Here is a 24,913-nt window from a genome sequence, read left to right as displayed (position 1 = left end):
AGAGAAAGAGAAGAAAATTCCCAGTAAAGCACCGCTTTAGAAAGAGAAACAACAATGTTTGATATACTATATATGTGTTTGATATGGAAATTCTAGAACAAATCTCATTTGAAGTAGGAAATGTCAGGGGTTTTGCTGTTAGGTACTTATTTCCATCCATTTGAATTTGAAACTTCCAGAAAGATCATTTTTAAGTAAAATTTCTTACTGTCATTTTAGCATATGAGGGTAATTTTTTTTTTCTTTTGGTTTTTTGAGGTACAGTTTTTCTGTGTAGACCAGGCTGGCCCCAAATTCACAGAGATCCTCCTGCCTCTGCCCTGTGAGTGCTGGGATTAAAGATATGGGCCACCAACACCCAGCTATGGGGGTAATTTTTAAAGTCAAAAATATTAATTCTCACCAAAACTTAAATGACTGTCAAACTATAAAATATAACCACTATTTTAGTATTGTAATGCTGGTTATCTCATGTAAGTAATTTCTTGGTGTATAAGTTTGTATTAATTCATTATAAAATCATGTTATATCAGTTATAGATGGGTTTATTCTTATGGTTGAGTGCATTCTTCATACCATTTTGTCAAAATGTAAAATGAATTTCAGAATTGGAAATTATTTTTAATAATGACCTTTTATATACATAGTTATTTTAAAGCATTCTTTAAATTAATGACAATTTGATAAAGGCATGAATATGAGTTATTTCATAGAAATACTGTTACTTATACAAGTTCAGTAAGTGGTAGTAACTTATCAGTAGCTTTATGTATTTTTTTATCTTCTATATATTTCTGTTTTATTTATATTTTCAGTTATTGTAAGTGCTACCTAAATATATGTTTAATTAGCTTTGTTTTATCTTCTCTATATTCATCTAACATTTACAGCTTACAATTATGAGAATCTCTAAGCTCATATGAATTTATAACATGAACTATTAGTTGTCTTAACAGATGACTGAATCTTGGATTCAGTAGCCTTTGCTAATTTGTTATTCATGTCTTAAGTTATCTGACTACAGTTAAAACTTGTTACTTTTAATATTTATTCATCATTTTTCTTACAGGAAAAAATTAAGAGAATACAGCAAATCAGAATGGAAAAAGAACTTCGAGCTCAGCAGATTCTTGAGGTAGAATTCTTAATATAACATAATTCACATGATACTTGAAGTCCTAGAAAGTGTAAAATGTGTGGGTTTCCCCATTAGCTCAAATGACTAGACCACTAAAAAGTCTCTTCAGAAAGGTGTACTTCATCTGACTTCTGCTAGAATTCCAGAAAATAAAGCACCCAACAGAAAGGGGACGAGGAAGAAAGGGGAAGACCTGAGTGGGCGGAGTTCATGGGGTTCAGGGTCAGGAAACCCCCTAGGGCACAGTTATTTTGATTTAGAAACAAATGTTGATAGATGTATACTTTTAAGTGAGGAAACATCACTATCGGGGTTCCTAGTGCTCCCCCCCTTCCCTGCAAGCTCCTTATAAAGCACTTGGGGGAAGTTCAGAAAAAGTGGGGTCAGCATGGACAGGACTCCAGTCTACCAAGTGCCTGCAGAGCAGTTTTCCACAGCCCAGTTCCCCAAAGCATCGCTGGGTCACAGTCTGAGGTAATAATCAGTGCTAGAAACACTGCCCCTCCAAGAAGAGGGCAGATTATGTTTCCTGTCCTGGATTCAAACCTGCATAGATCTTGAAATTATTTCCTTCAAATATTGTGAAAATAACCCTTTTATGTTTTAATAGTTGAAACCTTTCACCTTCAGCTGTCCCCGAATGCTGCTTTACAGCCAGGTGTCTGCAGGTCTAAGCTTTCTGTGTGACAGCTATACACACAGAGTCCTTCACGCAGTTTAAGTTCATTTTACAGCTCTCAAATTTAAAACATTTGTTTTTTAAAATAAATGAACAATAACTAGCAGATAGAAATTTTTAGATGGTGTGTGACTTCAGTTGGTAATAACATAATGCCTGCTGGCTGTCAAAGGACAGGCTCTTTTCCCATAAACAAATAGGGAAGCAAAAGCCAACCTACAAAGCCCATTACTACATTTCAGTTAATGTTTATGGCCAAATAATCGATTTCTTTATTTAAAATATCAAGTATGAAAGGAAATTTCAAAAAGTAGATGTGTATTTTATGCAAGTTACTAATTTATTTTGAGGTTCTATTATCCATTAGTACTATTTATTTTATTTCTAAAATTTTTCAGAAAGTAATTTTTTAAACATTCCCACAAATGCAACAAATGACAGTTTTCTTAAGTGCCAAGTTAATATGTTATTTTAGATGTTTGTCAGTTTGTAGAAGAAAACTTGTTGTCTTGTGATTTGATTTCTAAGGGGGCTTATATATATTTTGCCGTTAATCTGGAGACTGGATACTATGTGCTGTGAGGTGGGGGATTTGTGATTGTCTGCACATGTGTTAGTTACATGATCGTTTTGTACCTGGTGAGGCATGTCTTAGCGGTGCTGTTGCATGACTTGAGACCTGTTTTGCATGCACAGGCTAAAAAGAAAAAGAAGGAAGAAGCGGCAAATGCCAAATTATTGGAGGCCGAGAAACGAACCAAGGTTAGTGTAGCTGAGAATCAGAGTTTTTATTTTTAGAAATAAAAACTTCATTTGTATAACACCAATCATGAGAAAATAGTTTTCTCAAAACTACTATTGCAAAATGTGTGTAAATGTGTGCTCTTATTTGTATGTATATTTTTGTATGTTTTTGTTTCTTAATGTAGGTTTTATGTGATGTTTTGATATTTGTAAGTGAAAGACATCAATCAGCAATGCAAAGGGCTGCATGGCACCGGGTTTAAGTTTTGCTTGATAAGAATGATCTCCCAATCTAGTGGCTTGTCATTTGTGTTCATTCTGTGCCCCAAATCATACTGTCCCTTCTAACTCTGTTCACGTGCAGTGTTCTATTTGTTAAAAATAAAGGCATATGCCGGGCGGTGGTGGCACACACCTTTAATCCCAGCCCTTGGGAGGCAGGGGCAGGTGGATTTCTGAGTTCGAGGCCATCCTGGTCTACAGAGTGAGTTCCAGAACAGCCAGGGCTACACAGAGAAACCCTGTCTCGAAAAAACCAAAATAAATAAATAAAATAAAGGCATAATCTAGGCATTGTGATGCTTACCTGTAATGCTGACAGTCAGGAGGCTGAGGAGACTCAGAAGTGCAGTGCCCTAACAAGACCCTGTCTATAAATATACAAGCAAATAAAGAAACAGGGAAAACCAGAGACAAAACTGTGAACTGTCACTGCCTAAGAGTACAGTCAGTCCATTATATTACTGTAATCTAATTTTGGGGGTGTTTTGATTATGATTCCCTGTCCTGTTCCCTCCCTGCTCTGCTCTTAATCTTTACTGAGTGTGTAGGGAGGCAGCTGACTGAGCTTGCTGGTGCTGTAGGCTCCAGTGCAGTATTGCCATGTAGAGCCAAGGCAGGGTTCTGTTGTTAGCTCATTTGTTTTTGTTTGGAGACGCCATGGGTGTATGCTTGGGATGAAGCAGAACTTAACACAGCTAAGCAAGCTGTCCTCCGAAGCTCTACCCTAACTCTAGTTGCAGTCATTTGAACATGCACTCCCTTACTCTGTTCTCCACTATACTCCTTTATATTTACCCTTAATATTAAATTCATCTAGATTTTATTCAATAGGTAATAATCTTAAAGAGTTGTATTGCATTGTGCTTCCCACACACCATCCCCTCCCATACTTAGTGTAGAGGAGGGCTTTAGTAAGCTAGTTTTAAGACTTGAATCATAATTTATTGAGTAACTTAAAATAAATGTGTGGTTTGATAGTTATTTTAACAATCTACTCATTCAGTGCAGTGATTTTGCTGTGGAAGTGTATTGTTCAGTCATCATTGAACTTTAAGTTGAGGTAACTACTGGGGAAATAAATGTCCTTGCTACTGATCACTCCATACACTTAGTGAGCTGATTGGTAGAGCCATCACAAGTTAAGAAAGAATGAATGGTCAACTTTTTCTGTGGTTAAAGATATGAAGGGGCTAAAAATTTATCAGAAAGTCAAATTTTTATTATTTAGTGTGTTGTAAATCTCTCCTAAAAACCATATATCAGAAGTTTCTTATTTTTAAGGAGAAAGAACTGAGAAGACAGCAGGCCGTCCTTCTGAAACACCAGGTCTGTATGCACACAGCCACACTCTGTGGACAGCACTTCATTACTTTGCTTAACTATTTGGCGGGTGGAACTCTTCAAAAATACACTCTTTAATAATAATTCTGCTTAAGTTTTCCCTTTGTCTTACAGTTTATTGCCTTGCTTTGGTATTTGGTGTCTTTTGGGGGGTTAAATTTGGTTTTATGACTCTGTGATTTCTGTTTCATAATGTTGTGCCAACTCTTTCTACCAGGAGTTGGAGAGGCATAGACTAGATATGGTATGGGTATGTTTATTTCTGTACATCTAACACCGCATTGTGATTTGGTTGTGATATGGTTGTCATAGCAATGCATAAAGTGTAGCACTGGCTGCTGTCATATTACATACTGCTGCATGGCTTTACAGCACAGTGCATTGCATACATCTGCTTGTCTGTCTATAGAGAAGTGTGATATGTCTCTAAGATTTGTCATTGAATTGCATAAAACTCCTGTTTAAAATTGTATATTACTGATGTCACATGGAAAGTTGACTCACTATACATTTAGAGACACTCATGACTCATATTCTCACATCCATGTAGATGCAAAACTGCCATTAAATGCAATGGGAATTTTGAATTTGCTTGATGAGAGAATATGAAATATGAAATATATCTTGGTTTTATAGTCAAATTTTAGAAATACCCCTTTGGGGAACCAAATATCTTGGAACCAAAATGTTGATTAAACATCAATAATATGAAATTTTTACATTAAAATTAGTTACCAAATTAAGGTAATTCTTACCGTATTTCTATACTGGGCATTTTAGATTACTATTAGCCCACTATACAGCTTTTGTGCCTTTAAGCAGTGCATCAAGCGTCAGACATCAGTAAATAGGAATATCACATTTCATTGGTATATCTATATGAACCATAACTAGTTTAACTTTTAATTCATATAAACACTTTTTAAAAAAAATCTTCCTAATTTATTGGTGGATTATTGGATTTAAAAATGATTTTGTACTTGAAATTAACTTAATTCTAAAACCACGATGCAAAAGTGATTATGGATTAATTTCTTCCTGATCTTAAATTTTAAGAACCATATAACCTTTAGTACAATTGGCCATAGCTTTTTGTGGTTTCTCTGATAGCAGATGTAAGGTAACTGACCTGTTCCAGCCAACCATTATGCTCTTTGTTCTGGCAGCTTCTGAGGAGCATCCCAGCTGACCATCAGTAAACCTCGTGTGCTCTGTTACACTGTCTCCATGCTCATTGCCTCACCTTGCTGTTGATCGATTGCTCTGTATTTGCTTTCTAAACCTGAACTAAAACATGCACAGAATGGCCATTCTTGTCTTATATTTAGTATTTACCGTGACTTGTCTATAAATGCTAAACATGCTATATTGAGTTTTTGTTTCTGTTTCTGTTGTTGTTGTTGTTGTTGTTGTTTTCTATTTGAAAACCAAGCCTTTAACTGTGGTTGAGTTGTTTTCCTAATTTTATCTGGCCTAACAGGAACGGGAGCGCAGGCGACAGCATATGATGCTCATGAAAGCTATGGAAGCCCGTAAAAAAGCAGAAGTAAGTATATGTTTTGAAGGATATTACCTTAGAAATTGAAGTTTGTTTTCCTGAAATAATAGTTGTATTTTGTGAGAAGTACAGATTTGTTATTCTCTCTGGCTTCATAAGCAAACCAAAAGTTAAAGTTGGCAGTCAAGTGCTAGAATGTATGTTAATTTTCCCAACTGAGATTTTTTTTATATTAAAATTTTTTTTTGCATTATGATGAGAAAAGTTACATGATTTCAATTTATCTGAATTTGTTAACATATTTTAAGTAAATAGAATTAAATCACATTCTCGTTTCCCTTTTGTACCCCAACTCTTCCCAGAGACCCCCCTTCAATACTACAATATCTTTTTTGTCATATTTTTTTAAATTATAAAATATAATAACAATAAAAATGAGTATTATGTTTGATATAAAACAACAGTCAATTTAACAGTCTTATGTAGATGCTTGTCTACAGCAATACTGAAAATACATATGTTTTTCTCAGTATAAATTTTAAATAACTCCAAACATATTAACTGTATATTTCAAAATAATACATCACTACTAGTATTTTCTTAAATGAACATAAATATATAAAGTATTTTTCTTTGTTTGTTTTGTCTCTAGTAGAGCTTAAAATCTTGGCTCTTACTATGGTACAAGCCCAAAATAAGAACATTTTTAGACATTGGATTTCATTGTAATAAGGCTGTACTTCAATGACCCTCACATCACCAAAGGATTTTACCTCCATCGTAGCTAAGCTGAGAGTTGACAGTTCTGTTGCGTCAAGGAATAAATTGTAGGCACGATTTTTGAATACAGACTTCCTGCTATGGTCAAAACTATTTGACTTGAGTGAGTGACTTTATTCTCAGGCCACAGAGAACAGGTTACATTCATTTAAGAAATGGTGTGTGTATTAAGGTGGTCTATCCATAAAGTCATTCATTCACCAACTGTTTCAATGAACAATGGTTCTGCTTGGAGGGTGGCCCAGACATTAGGTAAGAATCTGGTTCATTGGCTGTGATAATTTGCATTCATCTCAGAGAAAGAGTAATTTATAAAAGTCCTCTTCTTCAAACTTGATACAAGAGTTAAAAACTTCAAGCAAAGCATTCAGTCTCACTCTCTGTTGTTCTCTTACAAGCCCCCTCCCAATTTAATTGTCTACATTTCTTTTGGGTATATAAATACTTTTGAACTATGTGAGCTTTTCTGAAAACCATAGTATAGTGTAAAAACATGAAATAAACAATACTACTAATAGAGAGGCTGAGATAGGAGAAGCAAGATTTCAAGACCCTTATGTTGTAATAGCAAGACACTGTCATGAACAAACAAGCTAAAAGAATATATGGATTGTACAGTATTAGACCTAATTCTCCAATTACCAAATTAGAGAGGCCATCACCGGATAACAATCAACAAATTTCTAATTCCTCATATTTTTGGATTTCGATCGGTTAGGATATGTTGGTAAAACTAATTTTCATATTAAGATATTAAGAAAAAGTAATTGCTACTTCCTGTTGTTTTTGTTGTAAGAGGTGAAATTAGGTTTGTGTGGATTTGTTGAAAGATTACTTTCTTGCTTCTATGGTGTAGTTTCGCTCCTTATGTTGATGTTTTCCATCTATTATCCTTTGTATGGCAGGATTTGTGGAAAGATTTGTTTTGTCATGGAATGTCTTGTTTTTTCCATCTATGGTAAATGAGAGTTTTGCTGGGTATAGCAGCCTGGGCTGGCATTTGTGTTCTCTTAGGGTCTGTATGACATCTGCCCAGGATCTACTAGCTTTCATAGTCTCTGGTAAGAAATCTGCTGTAATTCTGATAGGCCTGCCTTTATACGTTACTTGACCTTTTTCCCTTACTGCTTTTAAAATTCTTTCTTTGTTTAGTGCATTTGGTGTTTTGATTATTATGGGACGGAAGGAATTTCTTTTCTGGTCCAGTCTATTTGGAGTTCTGTAGGCTTCTTGTATGTTCACGGGCATCTCTTTCTTTAGGTTAGGGAAGTTTTCTTCTATAATTTTGTTGAAGATATTTACTTGCCCTTTAAATTGGGAGTCTTCACTCTCTTCTATACCTGTTATCCTTAGGTTTGGTCTTCTCATTGCATCCTGGATTTCCTGGATGTTCTGGGTTAGGAGCTTTTTGCATTTTGCATTTTCTTTGACTGTTGTGTCAATGTTTTCTATGGTGTCTTCTGCCCCTGAGATTCTCTCTTCTATCTCTTGTATTCTGTTAGTGATGCTTGCATCTATTACTCCTGATTTCTTTCCTAGGTTTTGTATCGCCAGCGTTGTCTCTCTGATTTCTTTATTGTTTCTATTTCCATTTTTAGATTCTGGATGGTTTTGCTCATTTCCTTCACCTGTTTGATTGTGTTTTCCTGTAGTTCTTTAAAGGATTTTTGTGTTCCTCTTGAAGGGCTTCTAGCTGTTTACCTGTGTTCTCCTGTATTTCTTTGAGGGTGCTACTTATGTCCTTCTTAAAGTCCTATATCATCATCGTGAGAAGTGATTTTATATCTGAATCTTGCTTTCCTGGTGTGATGGTGTGTCCAGGACTGGCTATGGTGGGAGTATTGGGTTCTGATGATGCTAAGTAACTTTGGTTTGTGTTGCTTATATTCTTATGCTTACCCCGAATCATCTTGTTATCTCAAGTGCTACCTGCCCTTGCTAAATCTGCCTCAAGCCTGTCCTTCCTGTGATCCTGGTTGTGTCAGAACTCCTCAGAGTCAAGCTGTTCCTGTGATCCTGTGATCCTGGGCTTGTTAGATCACCTGGGAGTGGAGCTTCCTCTGGGTGTTGTGGGACTGGCTGTGGAGCTTGCCCCCAAGGTCTGTTCAGGGCACCAGCCCAGAGAGACTGGAAGGAACCTGAGCCACTGGGCTGCCAGGGTTCCTGTGTGCCTGGGCCGGCTGGTCTCCTCCCAACCCCCAACCCCCAATGAGATTTTAATGATCCTCTTTAGAGTGTTGGATCATTTTTTGGTTTAGATAAGAGTACCTACTTATTACTGTAATCATTACATCACAAAACTAATGTTATAGCATGAGTATTGAATGGCCCTGGTTAAGATATCAGTAGCTACTTATTATTGTAATCATTAGGTCACAAAACTAGTGTCACAGCATGTATAGACAGGTCCCAAGCATCTTCATTCAAATGCTAATCACACCAACCATAAATTCCTGCCATCAGAACTCTTCTTAAGCTTGTTCTGTGTATAAAATTAAGGCATGCTGCGTGTGCTATGGGGGGAACCCAGGTTTTCTGCAAGACCAGCCCACTCCCCATCTCTGAACCATCTCTGCAGCCCCAACCAATTTTGTATTTTCCTTTCTGCTCTGTTTTCTTTTAATTTAATTTTTTGTGGAATATATTTTGATCATGTTTTTTCCCACTCCAAACTTCTCCCAGATTCTAATTGTTCACTCACTCACTTATGTGTTCTCTCTCTCTCGCTCGCTTTCTCTCATTAAAACAAGCAAAATGCCAGTAAATAATGCTGGCCCTGTGCATGCTGCCATAGTCTCTGTGAGTTCCTATGTACATGAGTCCTGTGCATGTCTATACAATACTGACTCTTTGAAGCAATCCATCATCTCTGGCTCTTAGGAACTTTTTGTTGTTTCTTCCACATAAGATCCATGACCCTTGAAGGGGTGAGGTCTGATGAAAACCTTCCATTTAGGAATACTTCTCAAGTCTCTCATTCTCTGAAGATTGTCCAGTTGTGGGTCTCTTTGTTACTTACCATCTACTTCATGAGGAAGTTTCTATGAGGACTGCTGAGTGAGTGAGACACTGCTCTATGGCCATTCAGGGTCATTTTATTGCTGTGTTACTTTACTAAAATAATAGTAGTTGGTTTTCCCCTAGGCCCATGACATGTCTAGTCTTCGGAATTTTGGCCACTTTAACAGTGTCAGGTATGGGTTCCCGCTGGCTTATGGTGTGGGCCTTACATCCAATCAAAATACAGGTGGTTACTCCCATAACATTTGCACTCCTATTTTGCCAGTGTGTCTTGCAGGCAAGTTGCTGTTGAAGGTCTCAGCACTTACAGCTGGGGATATTGATGATTTCTTTTCTCCATTGGTGGCTCTAGTGTGCAGAGTACCTTTCAGCACAGTGGGTGCCGTGTATGTAGAGCGAAGCTTCTAGTTGTGCAACAACTCAGCTTTGATGTTACATGACGTAAGTTAGTGGTGTCTTCAGTAGAAGGACTCTCTCTGAGTCTACTGAGATGATCATGTGATCTTCATCTTTCAGTCTGTTTATATAGCAGATATGGAGCCATCCCCTGCATCTCTGGGATAAAGCCAATTTGGTTATGGTAGTGTTGTGGGGGGGGGGGTTGAGTTTTTTTTGTTTGTTTGTTTCTGTGAGGCCCTGGCTGTTCTGGAACTCACTCTGTAGACTAGGCTGGCCTCAAACTCAGAAATCCATCTGCATCTGCCTCCCAAGATTAAAGGCATGTGCCACCATTGCCCGGCTAGTTATGCAAGTATTTTGTTGGCATTTTTTGTATCTATGTCCATAAGAGGTATTTTCTATAATTCTGTCTTTTTGTAGGGTCTGTGTGTGCCTTTTGTATCAATGTAATAATGTCTTCATAAGAAGGAATTAGTATATGTTCCTTTAGTTTTTACTTTGTGGAATAATTTAATGAGTATTGACATTGGTTCTTCTTTGAAGATCTGGTAGAATTCGGCACTCTATTTTGCTGTGGGCTTTTACTTCTTTGGAGAGTTTTAATTACTGCTTCTCTTTTACTAGGGGTTGTGGGCATGTTTAAGTTATTTAATCTTGATTTAACTTTGGTGGGTTGTATGTATCACCAACTTCATACACTCAGTTCAGGTTTGCCAGTTTAGTAAGATATAGATTCTTAAGTATGTTCTTAGGATTCTCTGAATTGTCTCCATGTCTGTTGTTAGGTCACCCTTTTCATCTCTAATTCTGTTTGTTTGAATCTATCTTGGTTTGTCAACATTGCTGACTTTTCTCAAAGAACCAACTCTTCATTTCATTGATTGTTTGTATTGTTTCTATTATTATTATTCTATTTCATTGATTTCATCCCTAAGCTTGTTACCATTTAAACCTTTTGGGTATTTTTCTTATTTTTTTTTTCTAGAGCTTTCAGGTATATCATTAAGTTACTAATATGAGATCTCTCCATTTTTACTTTGTAGAACTTCATTATATCCCACTGGTTGAAAATGTGTTTTATTTTCATTAAATTATGAAGAGTTTGAAATTTACTTGATTCCTGTCTGACTCATTTTTCATTCACTAGTGAGTTGTTCAGCTTCTGTGAGTTTCTATACTTTATGCTATTTCTGTTGTTGATATCTACCATTAGCTCATGGTGTTCAGCTAGGATACAGGGCCTTGCCTAAACAGATAGTGTTTATGGTTCTTTGTGTACCGTATACTGGTCTTACTATAAGAATCCCAACTTACTATACTCTTGGTTATCTGGTTTAGAACTCTACTTTCTATATTTTTCTTTGTGTAAATAAATGGTTATTTTTTAAGCCTGATTCATATAAATTATTTTGTTTACTATTTTTAAAGGGCCATTAGTATATTATAGAATTCATAAATACTTTTATAACTCTGTAAGTAATACAGTATGAAACATTTGTTTTGATTACCCATCTCTGTAAACAAGCTTAGTTTAAGAAACATGAGAAAGTAAAACAAGCTTTTGAAATATTTTAATTATAAGTCTTGCCAGGTGGTAATGATATATGCCTTTAATCTCAGCACTTGGGAGGCAGAAGCAGGTTGTTCTATAAGAGTTACAGCCAAAGCACAGAATATACATGTCATACACAGCTCCACAGAATATGCATGTCATATACAGCTGCACAGAATATGCATGTTATACACAGCTCCACAAAATATGCATTTCATACACAACTCCACAGAATATACATGGCATACACAGCTCAGTGCATACTCAGGCTCAGTGGTGCCGTTATAGATAGTGGGTACTTGTCTACAATGAAAAAGGTCCCACAAATTTTTCTGACTTCCTAAATTTCTCCACTTAAAGAAAATAGTGTGAATTTCATAATCTATTCTATATTGTAGTCCTATATTTTTAATTGTATAAATGTTCTAAGCCACTAGTTAGAGCTGATACTTGATAAATACAAATGTTATCCATGCATATCTCAAGCATTCAGAGGTACCTATTGCTTGTGTAACTGTAATGAGGATGAGCTTGAAGTAAATGTCATGAAATGGACATCAGTGTCAGGTGACTTTTCTCTCTTTTTGTAAAAATCATTAACAATTTGCTACTTTGAGTGAAGAATATTCTCAGTTAATTGATAATTGCTGTGATGAATATCATTAAGTAGTTTAGGTTAACCCCGAATCAAAAAAAAAAAAAAATTACCAGCAAGTTGTGAATGTTAAGCAATATTTAATGTTTTTTCTTCTATTGCTACACTGGTCCTATAAGATTCAGAGAGCCGAGTCTTACGTTCAGGATGTCGTCCCACTCACAAAGACACAGAGACGAGATTGATGCAATCAGCAAGAGGTTTTTAATAATCCAGTATACTGGGGTGGTCCCACATTCAGGCAGAGGTGACCCTGAGGAGCCAAGGAACACACTTTTTATACCCTTTCAGAACATAGGTTTACAGTGTGAGTTGGTTATATCTCATTGGTGGAGTCCATTGTTCTTTGTTTCCATTGCCCTTTGTACCCCAGGTGAGGAGGAGATACCTGTTGCATGGAGAAGGGGTCTGGGGAGATCCACCCCCTGCTTAATGGGGCACTACTCCCTGCAACTAGAGCATCTCCTGGGGTTGGATGTTTGATTAGTAAACTCTTTGCAGCTCCCTGACGTTCGTGGCTTGCCAGTATTTTTAGGAGGTGTCCCTGTTTGTTCAGTCCTTACAGTCCTTAGAGTAGCCTTTCCAGCTTAGGAACAGAGAGTCTTGAGTCTGCGCAGAGGAGAACGATTTTGCAGTTGGCTTTTGCTACCCTTGACTAGACTAGCAGTGCTTCTCCGGACTTTAGGAACTGATTTGCAAGAGAACCCCACATTGCAGGGATTGTTATGTCGGATGTTATATTTTATGTTATAGCCTCACAATGCCTTTTGAGTTATAATAGATAAATTGACTCTACATTTTATTGTAAACAGTCTAAGAATATAAATATTATTTGTCCTCCCAAAATTTATATGTAAATCAGTAGCCTGGAAACTAGAGAGACTGTACAAATGAACAGAGATTTGTGTATGTAGCATTAAAAGGTCCCTTGTGATCTGGCCTCTAGCTCTTTAATAATACTCAGCAATACTAACCTGCAACCCTGACTTAAGGCTTGAGACTGTTTGCAGTTTTAGGTGTGCAGTGTGGCTCAGCTCTGTGGCTTGCTTGCTTCTCTCTATCTTGTACTTGGCCATGGTCTTCTCCAGCAGCCAGTGGTCATGGTGCTAGAGCAGCCTGAGGCATGGCATGATGTACAGGAAGCATGTTGCTTTACTTCTCTGTAGGTGAGGCCTTGTGACCACAATAATGGGCGACAGAAAAGGATGTTTAACATTTCCATGTGCTAGATGGATTAATAGACTGTTGAGAGTGCCAACACAGAGAAGAAAGGAAATAATGCCATACGTGGGTAGGAAATAGGTAGACATGGAACTTAAAGATAAGAGATGAGGGAATTGGGAAATCAGGACTAAGACCTTATGTTATAAGAAAATAAGAAGGGTTTTAATCCAGAAGGATGAATTGGTCTTACATGCCTTAACCTACAGTTAGTTTGTAAAGTTTGTAGACTAGTAAGATAGAATCACCTGAAAATTCAGGGTTCTAAAATCTTCTCTGCGTGTATGCATGCCAACATGCACATGTGGAGGACAGCCTTGAAGGTTGATCCTCTTCCCTTACAATGTTTCCTGATAGAGGGTTTTTTGGGTTGGTTTGTTTGTTTCAGTTTTTGGGTTTGATTTTAGGTGTTTGGAGTTTGTTTGTTTGTTTTTTTTCTATTTCATGTGCCAGATGAGCTGGCCAATGTGCTATTAGGAACTTTCCCATCTCTACCACCCATCTCCCAGTAGGAGAGCTAAGGTTACAGCTACCAGGTCTGGCTTTACATTGATTCTTAGGATTTGAACTTGGATCCTCACATCACACAACACTGTACTCACTGACCTTCGATTCTTATTTGTCCTCTGAACAAATGAGACTTGTATTTGATCTGTGACAGTAAAGTAGTGATAATGGTATTAGAGAGGTTCTTAATTTCTTTCTGACTGTGTTATTCCCTACATCAAAGATAGTTGTTTCTGTCTATGTTACCCTAACATTTTGATGCCTTTGCCCTTACCTCCAGTATTGTCTTTGTTGGTAGTGATGGTAGCTAGTATTTTATTGCAGATGCTCTGAGGCTAGGTAATTGACCTTGAAGAGTGAGTGGCTTATGCAAGTTTACCCTCTGGTCCTCTTAGTGGAAACTCCCTGTCACAGCCTGCAGCCGGTTATCTCAGCTTTTATAGATTCCTCCTTGCCCAGGTGCCTTAATTACCATAGATTTTCATACAAAGACAAAAGATCAAACAAGTTTTGAATAACAGAAGCCTTCATTGAATCTAATTTTAAGTGTATGTAGTCCTTAAATTTAAAAGTTTTGGTTGTATATTAAAGATATATAATATAATTACGGACCATAAGATTTAGTTAAAAATTCAGTAATGAAGGAATGGTTCAGTGGTTCAGGATGCGTGCTGCTCTTGTAGAGGACCCTAGTCAGTTTCTAGCACCTATATCAGGCAGCCTGTAAATGCCGTAACTCAGCTCAGGGGCTCTGAAGAGAATGGCTCAGATGAGAACTGTGCACAGAGTCACACACCGATGTGTACATGTGCACAGGCTTGTTAGGATTCCCGGAAGTTGAAATACTTCCTGTGTTTCTGTGTAATTCTAAACTTGTTCCTAGGCTTCCTAGAGCGATTTTGTTCATTGAAATAATAATAATCTGATCACTGTTGAAATACATCCACTAGAGTGTTTTCAAACACTTGTAAAGATTAAATGCTCATGTGCATGATTTTCTCTTTAAGGAAAAGGAACGATTGAAGCAAGAGAAACGTGACGAGAAAAGATTGAATAAGGAACGCAAACTAGAGCAGCGGAGACTGGAGTTAGAAATGGCGAAGGAGCTAAAGAAACCTAAGGAAGACATGTGCTTAGCAGACCAAAAGGTAGCTCCTGCTGCATGGTCCCTGCCACTGACCTGTAATCCTTCCAGTTTTCTCACCAGATCCCTTTTCCAGAATGACCATGAGTTTCCAAGGCTAGGTCTGCTGACCCTGTGGTGGCCACTGTGTCACTGAAAAACCTCCCAGTTTTCATAGCTAAGCCATGGAAACCTGCAAGGGAAGGTCAGAGAAGTAGATGTGTTCCGTTGCTGTCTTACACTGTGCAGTCATTGAGGCACAGAAAGACTTGACATGTCTTCATACCTCATAGAGTCCTAAGTGAATTAGATTTATCTGTGAATTCCCCAGTACGCTGGATGAAGCTTAGCAGTTAGCCAACCTTTAATGGAGGTGTTTACTACACGCCTAGTACCTACATGAATCCCTTGAGTAACATGTTTTGATCTATCAGTAGAGTCACACAGAGCTCCTCTGTCTCCATTTATTGATGAAAAACTGAGACAAAAGAAGAAACTTGCCCTTGATCACACAGCTCACAAGCAGCTGTGTATTGAAGCCAGTTTATCTGCTATAGAAGCCATGCCCCTTATCATCTTGAAATCCAAGAAACTGTCCTGCCACAGAATCTCCCGGTTTTCTCTCTCACAGTCTCACAAGCAGACACAGCTTTGCCACAGTGCACGAGAGTAGCTGTTCAAAAAAGACCAGAATAACCTTGGAACCAGCATGATGTGCTCTATTTGAGTAGAAATATGCTTAATTTTAATTACAGCTAATTCTGGTACTTGTAGAAGATTATATGAATATTGTGTTCTGTCTAACTGTCCCACAATATTTCACTGTGCCTTGTCTATGATGGCTGCATGTATGGTTCTGCCATAGCCTTCTGTTAAGAGTTACCACCCTGGTTTGTCCAGTCCCCTTTGTTAGCAAGCTTAATGCAAATGTTTAGTGCCTCATAGGGGTTGCAGTGTGTGTGTGTGTGTGTGTGTGTGTGTGTGTGTGTGTGTGTGTGTGTGTGTATTCAGTTTAGTTGCCATAACTGCTTTAAGATAAAAGTTAGTGTAAACTTAGTAGTTTCATGCATTTGGATGTTTACATTTTCCTAACCAGCATGGGACTTTCCTATAAGTTAGCTAACGCACTTCTTAAGCTTACAGTGAGCAGTTTTTTAAATTTGAACTGGACACTATTTTCTTGAAACTTCTCTTTTTACTTAAATCATGTGACTTATCAAAAATATATTTAGTTAAACCCAGAACAGAAGAGGAAGAAATTCCCTGGCCAACCAGGTTAGCCAAATTGATGAGCACTGGGTTCAGTGAGAAACTATTTCAAAAAATGAAGTGCTTACATAAATATGGGGAAAGGCTGGTGGAATTGCTCAATGAGAAAGTGTTTACCATCAAGCCTGACAACTTGAATTAGATCTTCCAGAGCCCATGTGAGAGAAGGAGAGAATATATACTCCTACAAGTTGTTCTCTGTCTGCCACAGACACATTGTTACATGCACATTCCCGAATACACACAGCACAGACAGACAGACAGACAGACAGACAGACAACTTGCATGCACATACACATACAACACAAACAGGTACACATCCAGGTAGGTAGACAGACAGACAGACGGACAGATGATAGATAGATACATGTTTAGCAAAGTAGAGAGCAACTGAGGGAGGCACTTATTGTCAACATGTGTGCATACACTTGAATTTATACATAATACTGTATATACAAATAAAATCCAGGATTAGTTTTTAAACCTCTAAATTTCACCTGTGTTCTTCTTGCAGCCCTTGCCAGAGTGGCCTCGCATCCCGGGACTTGTGCTCTCTGGAACCACATTTTCAGACTGTCTCATGGTGGTGCAGTTCTTACGAAACTTTGGTAAAGTTTTGGGCTTTGATGTGAATATTGATGTTCCAAACCTCAGTGTTCTTCAAGAGGGATTGCTAAATATAGGGGACAGCATGGGTGAAGTACAAGACTTGCTTGTGAGGCTCCTCTCAGCTGCTGTATGTGATCCAGGTCTAATTACAGGATACAAGGTAAAAACTCCAAACTCTAACAACTGTTTTGTACTCTCCGTGTGTTTCTAGTTAACTTTCATGGTAGCAGAAGACTGTAGATTTCTCTCTATCTCATTGCTTCCCTCTATGTCTTGGAGTTAATGGAGATTTATAATAGGTTGCAATCAGCAAACGTAGACCTTAAGAATATGAACCTTAACCTTGTTAGACCTTAAGAATATGAACTAGATTATCTCTCAGTTTCTCTCTATTGCTCTAGCTTTAGGCAAAGTCCCAGTAGATTTAAGGAACTATTCCAGTGATGTATGTCAAAAACATAATTCATAATTTATGAAGGCCTTAGAACTTGCATGCTTATTTTAAGTTTTCCTTTGTCAGTAGCTGTGAATAATAAGCTGAATCATTGGTCATGGTATTGACTCTGTAGTGGTCAGTAGGCATTCCCTTGTTCCCAGCTGTCTGCCCTTCTACTCACATACACAGTCAAGGGAGCTTTGCTCTAGATAAGACAGTAAAAGGATAAGCTTCCAGATGCAGTGTTTCTCACCCCACCCCACCCCCCAAAGGCCTACTTGTTGGCCTTACGTATAAAACATGTGCAGTACCTAAAGGGAGAAAACAGTCATGTGCCTTTGATCTTCCATACCCTGCCAGTGGTTAGAAAACATCTCCGGAGACAAAGAATACTTGATTGACTTGGTTGTTATCTGTTTTCTGCCTATGTTCAGGTTCTTCTCTGGACCTGAATTAAGTAATGCTAACAAGGGGACAGAACAGGATGGAAACTCAACTATTTATCTGTCATTTTATCTGTTTTTATCTCCACTCCAAATCTGTGATAATTAAAGTCCTATCAATAACATCTAGAGTATATAAGCTAATATTTTAACATTATTTTTCCATGAATGAATATGGTAAACACTGATAAAAAATGCCAAATTTCATAGGCAAAAACAGCTCTCGGAGAACATTTGCTGAATGTTGGTGTGAATCGAGACAATGTGTCCGAGGTTTTGCAGATTTTCATGGAGGCCCACTGTGGACAGACTGAGCTGACTGAGAGCCTGAAGACTAAAGCTTTCCAGGCTCACACTCCAGCACAGAAGGCGTCCATCCTGGCCTTCCTCATCAACGAACTAGCGTGCAGCAAGAGTGTGGTGAGGTAAGTCAGCTCTTTCCTGTTTCGAAGATCATAAGGAAATATGCAAATTTCTAATAAAAAAATGTAGAGTTACAGACTAGCACCAAGAAAAAAAACAAAATCATAAACCATCATTTAGAGATGGCCACTAGTACTATTTCAGTTTATTTCTATGTGCTGTATTGAAAATAATGATCATTCTGTACATATGGAATTCTGTACATATGGAATCTGTAGTCTTTATGACCTGTGTTATTTAAGCATTTTGCTAATTCTTCATGTAGTAGAAATTTTGTTTTGTTGTTTGGTACAGTGCTGGAGTCCAGAACCAATATAGCAGTCCAGAACTTCTCTTCCTTGACATCTTTGAGGACCCGATTTTTCTGTAGAAATTCATAGACGGACTCAGCCACGTACTTGGTTGTGTGCTCCTATAACCCTGCATTACTAGCTTGTCAGTGAATTAGTTTATACCTTTTTTTCAAACGTACTCAATCTCATTTAAGATTCCAAGTCCATCTGGTACTCTAGTACTTTTTATGAATGAAAGAGTTGCATTTCAAGTTCCGACATTTCAGATTCACAGTTTATCCTGTGCTTATTCTTCATTTGTTTAAAAATTTGATGGGGCTGGAGAGATGGCTCAGTGGTTAAGGGCACTGACTGCTCTTCCAGAGGTCCTGATTTTAATTCCCAGCAACCACATGGTGGCTTACAACCATCTGTAATGGAATCTGATGCCCTCTTCTGGTGTGTCTGAAGACAATTACAGTGTACTCATATGCATTAAATAAATAAATAAATAAATAAATAATTCCTTTAAAATTTTTGAAATATGTTACTTTTTTAGTCTTTTAGCTTTTAAAAAAAAGCACTTGTGAGTATCCGGTGCCTTTTATTTGTGCCATTGGTGGGCATATTAAGGCTTCTGTCCATATCTTAACTAGTATATTAACATGATTGTTACTTATTTTTTGTATTCCTTGGGAATATTTCCAAGAATGTAATAATACAGCTTTGACTGAGGGAATTATTTCAGTTTGCATAAGCATGAGAATAGTACTAATGCTGAGTTGCTCTTCAGAACATTTGTACACACTTGTAAACTCAGCACACAGAGAGCACTAACATTTTCTGTTTCAGAAGAATAGAGGCAGCACTGTTTGTTCTCTCACCACTACCTAACACCACACTTTTACTTTCCATTTGGGCATGTGTAAAGCGATGTTCCCTGTGCACAAGTAAGTGTTTACACTTACGTAAATATCCATGCACGTCCTCATTTCCAAGACGACTTTGAAAATGCACACTCCTTAAATATATACCAACCACATCAGAATGCTGTTTTTATGAACAATTGTGAAATAGTATTACTACAGCGCTCTGTTTTTGAAGTAGAAACCAAAGTAAATTTCCTAAAAGCAATATTGTATCCAATGAAGAAATGTTTGCTTCTTAAAGTAAATGCCCATGTGTACATAAGCCATGTAGAAGTAGAATGATGTTGTTTGTATCATGTTACCTACTAAAATATGTGATTGTGCCTACTAAATGGGTGCCTTGCATAAATGGATATATCCCTTCATACATTTTTGTATTGGCAGTGAGATTGACAAGAACATTGAATACATGTCCAACTTGAGAAGAGATAAATGGATGGTGGAAGGTCAACTCCGCAAGTAAGTTAATGTGCTGTCGTGCTGGTCGTGCAAGGCTCTGAGAAGCTTTGTGGGCTAGAAAGATGAAATTTAAACTCTTATATGATTGGAAAGATACTGCTTAATCTGGAATAACAAACTAATGATGGAATCTACAATTAATAAGACTTTGGTTCAGAGTCTAGCAGACAAAAAAAAAATAGAATTAGATTCATTGAGGGCTGGTGAGATGGCTCAGCGGGTAAGAGCACTGACTACTCTTCCGAAGGTCCTGAGTTCAAGTCCCAGCAACCACATGGTGGCTAGAGAGATGGCTCAGTGGTTGGAAGTGCTTATTACACTTGCAGAGGACCAGATTTCAATTCCTAGCACCTACATAGTGGTTTGCAGCCATTTGTAAATCCAGTTTCAGGACACTTGGTGCCCTCTTCTGACCTCTGTGAGCACCAGGCACTTACGTAGTACCCATGCGTACATTCAGGTAAAACACATAAAGTGAAAATGAATAAATTGAATTTTAAAAAAGATTGCAAGGTTAGTTTCTTTGCTGTAATTTGAACTGAAATTTAATCAGGCACATAGTATAGAAATCTGGAAGAATTGGGGGCTGAAGAGATAGATGGCTTGGTGGTTAAGAGCCCTGGCTGCTCTGTCAGATGTCCCTGATTCAACTCCCAGCATCTATGTGACAGCTCAAAACTGTCTGTAACTCCAGTTTCAGGGAATCTGACACCTTCACAGACAGACATGCAGGCAAAATACCAATGCAAATGAAATAAAAATATTAATGAATTATTGAAAACAAGAAAGAAATTAGTATCATTTAAGCATTGTTGGAAATATTCATCTCAGCTTTCAGAGTTTTCTTGTTCTAATATGTTCTAATATTAGAATATGTTCTAATTACTAAAAGATAATTCATAGAACTTCACATATTCTGTAACTTGTTGAAACATATCTCTTGATTTTTAATTGATTTTTTTAACTGCCATTGATATATTGCTTACCACACAAGTACAGTTTTTTTGTTTGTTTGTTTAAGACTCAGATTATGATCTGGATGTGTCACTGCATGTCTGTGATCCCAGCACCTAGGAAGCGAGCTACTAAATAAGACTCAGTTAAGACGCCAAGCCCTGGTGGGGCATGCATCTTCGTGGCCAATGATTGCCTAAGAGACAGTGGGTTGAATCCTCACTGCCTCAGAAAGAAGGGAAACAAAGCCTAGCACCGACTTCTTAAAAAGTATGATCTTAACGGGGACAAGAGTAGCTTTTTATTCTGTGTCCTTTGGTGTTTAAAGGCTTAGGATAATTCATGCTAAGAAAACAGGCAAGAGAGACGCTTCAGGGGGCATTGATCTTGGGGAAGAGCAACATCCCTTGGGTACGCCCACGCCAGGACGCAAGCGGAGACGGAAGGGAGGAGACAGTGATTATGATGATGATGATGATGATGACAGCGATGACCAAGCTGATGAGGATGAGGAAGATGATGAAGATAAAGATGACAAAAAGGGAAAGAAGACTGATATCTGTGAAGATGAGGTAATCAAGTTCAGGTTCATGTATAAGAGGGAACAGGAGCATGCAACCTGCCAAAAAATAACACGAAATTGAAGGCCATGGGCTTATAATTTGAATTCAGTTTGTAACATTTACTTATCCCAGTTTCTTCACCTGAAGATGATTTCCTCCTCCTCTTCCTCCTTCGTTTTCTTCCTCCTCCCCTCCCCCAGCTAAGCTTGTCCATGTCATGCTCCCAGCCTGAAGGTAATGTTGTCTCTTAAATTGCTTTGTGGTAATTGCTATGTGGTAATTAAGGAACAAGTCAGTGGCATGGCTGTAAATGGAAAGACACTTGGACTGAAGTAGGGAAGCGTGTGTTTTGTGTGTGCAGATATTTTACTCAGCAGGTGTCTGACAGTGCTCCCCTAAGCTGGTGTCACCTAATGACATTGTTGGCATCTTGCTTTGTGTCAGTCTTCCCCGTGATAGTCAAGTGATGAAATCTCTAAGTGCATTTGCTCCGAGTGGGTCCCTGCTGTTAGGAACACATGGTGGTCATCATCCCTCAAATTCTCCCTAGAGCTGTGAAGATGGATCTTCAAACATTCTCTCTCACACCACTGACACACTGTGCTATACTTGCTCGCTGCTCTTGCCTTAAAGGTTTTTATCAGGCTTGGTGAAAACGATGTGTATGTCCAACGTTAGTTTCAGGCAGCTTTACTAGATCGATGCAGCACTGAGTGAAGAAGTTTGTTTGCTTTGGGTTTTTTTTTTAATATACAAAATGATAGATAAAATGTTAATTGATGTGACAGGGAACATGTGTAGTGTGTGTAACATGCCCTTGAAGAACATTTGGAGGAACACTCCCACGAGCATTCTGTACCCATTAGCTGAGACTTATGCGTTGGGTGGACATGAGCTGTGGGACAATGTAGAAGAGTGTCTGGGGACAGCACACCATGCTGAGCAATGTGTTTTAGACATTGTTTCCTTATGAAGTGCAAAGTTGGAGGGGTTACATTTGGCTGGTACATTACTATTTTGTTACCCTATTCCTATTTTCCATTGATTGGATTGCTACTTTGCTTTAGTAAATTCTCAGACATTTGCCCTGCTTGTCAAAATCACCAATATATAAGGATCTATTTGAGAGTCGGGTTTTAAGGACTTGAGGCCTATTGTCTTTTTGAAGTTTCCTTTACTCCAGATAGAACACATGTTACTTTTAGTTCAGACATAACCACCAGAATAACTCTGTCCCTGGACTTTGGTAAGAAGTGCATAAATAATAGATGATGATAAAACTTTGAAAGTCATTCTCTCCTCCTTTCTCTCCCGCTTAGCTCCTTAGGTAGAGTCTTTTGATGTATATGTATGAGTGGTTGTGACTTTTGAAAAAAGTGCTTTTTATTGCAAGAAATGTCAGGAAAAGATGACCACAGAAATATCAGAAACTAACTGACGGACACAGCCCTCACTTTTATCTTTAAGCACTACCATTAAAAAAGTGCTGGGTCTGAGGGTACAGCTCAATGTTAAAATACTGCTGTAGCATCCATAAAGCCCTTAGCACTGCGAACAGAAAAACTTAGAAGAATATCCTCAGAAGAGGCCTTTGAGATCCTGCACGTGCCTTGTTTACTACTTTTTATATACATGTATGTGTGTGTAAGTGTGTGTGGTGGGGGGGGAAGAGTTGTTACATTTGTGTATTTGATGATTAGAAAATGAAACTTTCCACCAGGTAAATAACTGTGTTTTGTTATGTTTAGGATGAAGGTGACCAAACAGCCAGTGTTGAGGAGCTAGAAAAACAGATTGAAAAGCTGAGCAAAGTAAGCACTTCAGACCCGTGTCCACTTTTGTGTATGGTATTCTAAAATCCGTGTTGAATGGGATTTGCTTTTCTGAATGCTAAGTAAAAGCAAGCTTTCTATAAGTGACTAAACAGAACAACTCTAGACATGTCCTCCCTCTCTTACGCCTCACAGGCTCAAGGCTAGTGTCCGAATGCATTCTGCATATCCTAATCTATGAAGCGTTCTAAGTGCTTCAGTTGTTACTTCAAATTAAAGTCTCAGTAAACTTATCATCTCTTGGAACTTATTACTCAAATTTCTGTATGTTTCATAGTAATAGTTTGGTTATTTGCACTTCATTTTACATTTGGGTATTTATGTATCATTTACATTAGATTATAAACTATATTTATGTATTTATTATTAAAATTATGTTCTATATCTCAGTATCATTAATACAATTTTTTTTTAAGTTTTTATTTATTTTATGTGTATGAGTACACTGTAGCTGTACAGATAGCCGTGAGCTATCATGTGTGTGGTGCTGAGAATTGAACTAAGTACCTCTGCTGGCCCCGCTTGCTCCAGCCCCACTCGCTCCCCTGTAATTCACTGTAGCTGTCTTCAGATGCACCAGAAAAGGGTGTCAGATCTCTTACTGGTGGTTGTGAGCCACCATGGGGTTGCTGGGATCCGAACTCAGGACCTTCAGAAGAGCAGTTGGCGCTCTTACCCACTGAGACATCTCGCTAGCCCCTCGTTAATACAATTTAAAATGAGTCTTTTAATAAGAAAAATGTGTGGAGAGGTTATAATGATAACATCATTTCTTCCTTCCCTTTCCTCCCTCTGAGCCCTCCCTCCTTCAGACTCATGGCGGAACAGTTAGTTTTTAAGTACTGTGAGATGCTTAACCCATGGCTGTATGTCAGAAATTAGTCATTGTTGACAAGCATGTGCATAAAGCTAAGCAGATGCGAGCACAATTAACTAATGCAGAAGTGTTATTGGCAGTACACTGGAATTGGCCTATTTGCTTTGGCTTAGTAATGCTTGATGGCATATGCAATCATAGTTTACTAAGAAGATCCTGGTAAATAAGACTTGCTGTTTAAGCCCTACTTGAACCTAAGGTCTTTCTTATCCTCATTTGTTTGGGATCATCCTTGTATTGGGAATGTAACATTTCTCTGTTTGCTGTGCAGTAGGGTGGTGTGGTGGATATAAAGTGCCTTTATGGACTTGTAAGGCACTCAATGTCTGTGATGTAATCGTATGGATGGCTTTTCCACAGCAACAGAGCCAGTACAGACGAAAGCTCTTTGATGCTTCTCACTCACTTCGCTCGATGATGTTTGGTCAGGATCGATACCGACGCAGATACTGGATTCTCCCTCAATGTGGAGGGATTTTTGTAGAAGGCATGGAAAGTGGTGAAGGTAGGAACTACTGATCTCCTAAATGGAACATGGGGTTTTTTTTGTTTGTTTGTTTGTTTTAAAGCTTGTTACTGCTTCTGTGTCTGTGTCCTTCCTTTTTCAAGAGTGCTTTTTTTATTTTTCAAATTATTTTTAATTCTTGGTATGGATAAGTGTGTGCATAGGCCAGAGGTGTTGGATCCCCCTGATATTTTCAAATGTTTACATAGTCTCAATTAATTTAAATAGCTAGTCTAGATTGGGTTCCGTTTTACAGATTGCATAGGCTGAGAGGTTCATGGCAAACTTCTTGGAGTGTTATATAGACCTAGTGGTTTTTACTATACAGGTTTTGTTTTTAATGATTGGACCTTTAGGACAAGGTTATGTGTTGAATGTGTATCTAAGCCATGCATGTGGAAG

At 38.0% G+C, this 24,913-nt stretch overlaps 1 protein-coding gene across 21 annotated transcripts in view; it reads left to right on the top strand.

Moving 5' to 3' along the window:
• The window catches only part of Baz2b (bromodomain adjacent to zinc finger domain 2B), a 308,453-nt gene that overhangs the window by 266,372 nt on the left and 17,168 nt on the right, over window positions 1-24,913 (top strand). For 13 of the 21 annotated variants that reach the window (XM_031370349.1, XM_031370366.1, XM_031370356.1 and 10 more), the window contains 12 exons: window positions 1,070-1,135; window positions 2,514-2,579; window positions 4,125-4,169; window positions 4,402-4,434; window positions 5,665-5,730; window positions 14,825-14,965; window positions 16,724-16,978; window positions 17,908-18,122; window positions 19,706-19,780; window positions 21,063-21,306; window positions 23,046-23,108; window positions 24,367-24,511. In XM_031370349.1, the coding sequence (XP_031226209.1) occupies window positions 1,070-1,135; window positions 2,514-2,579; window positions 4,125-4,169; window positions 4,402-4,434; window positions 5,665-5,730; window positions 14,825-14,965; window positions 16,724-16,978; window positions 17,908-18,122; window positions 19,706-19,780; window positions 21,063-21,306; window positions 23,046-23,108; window positions 24,367-24,511 (1,414 nt within the window). The remainder of the gene's footprint in view (window positions 1-1,069; window positions 1,136-2,513; window positions 2,580-4,124; window positions 4,170-4,401; window positions 4,435-5,664; window positions 5,731-14,824; window positions 14,966-16,723; window positions 16,979-17,907; window positions 18,123-19,705; window positions 19,781-21,062; window positions 21,307-23,045; window positions 23,109-24,366; window positions 24,512-24,913) is intronic. The other 8 variants (XM_031370359.1, XM_031370357.1, XM_031370353.1 and 5 more) reach the window with 2 other exon arrangements.

Source organism: Mastomys coucha, unplaced genomic scaffold (genome assembly GCF_008632895.1).
Source record: "Mastomys coucha isolate ucsf_1 unplaced genomic scaffold, UCSF_Mcou_1 pScaffold15, whole genome shotgun sequence".
NCBI classification, from domain to species: Eukaryota; Metazoa; Chordata; class Mammalia; order Rodentia; family Muridae; genus Mastomys; species Mastomys coucha.
The sequence above is the reverse complement of the archived record's forward strand: the minus strand, read 5'-3'. Positions and strand labels throughout refer to the sequence as shown.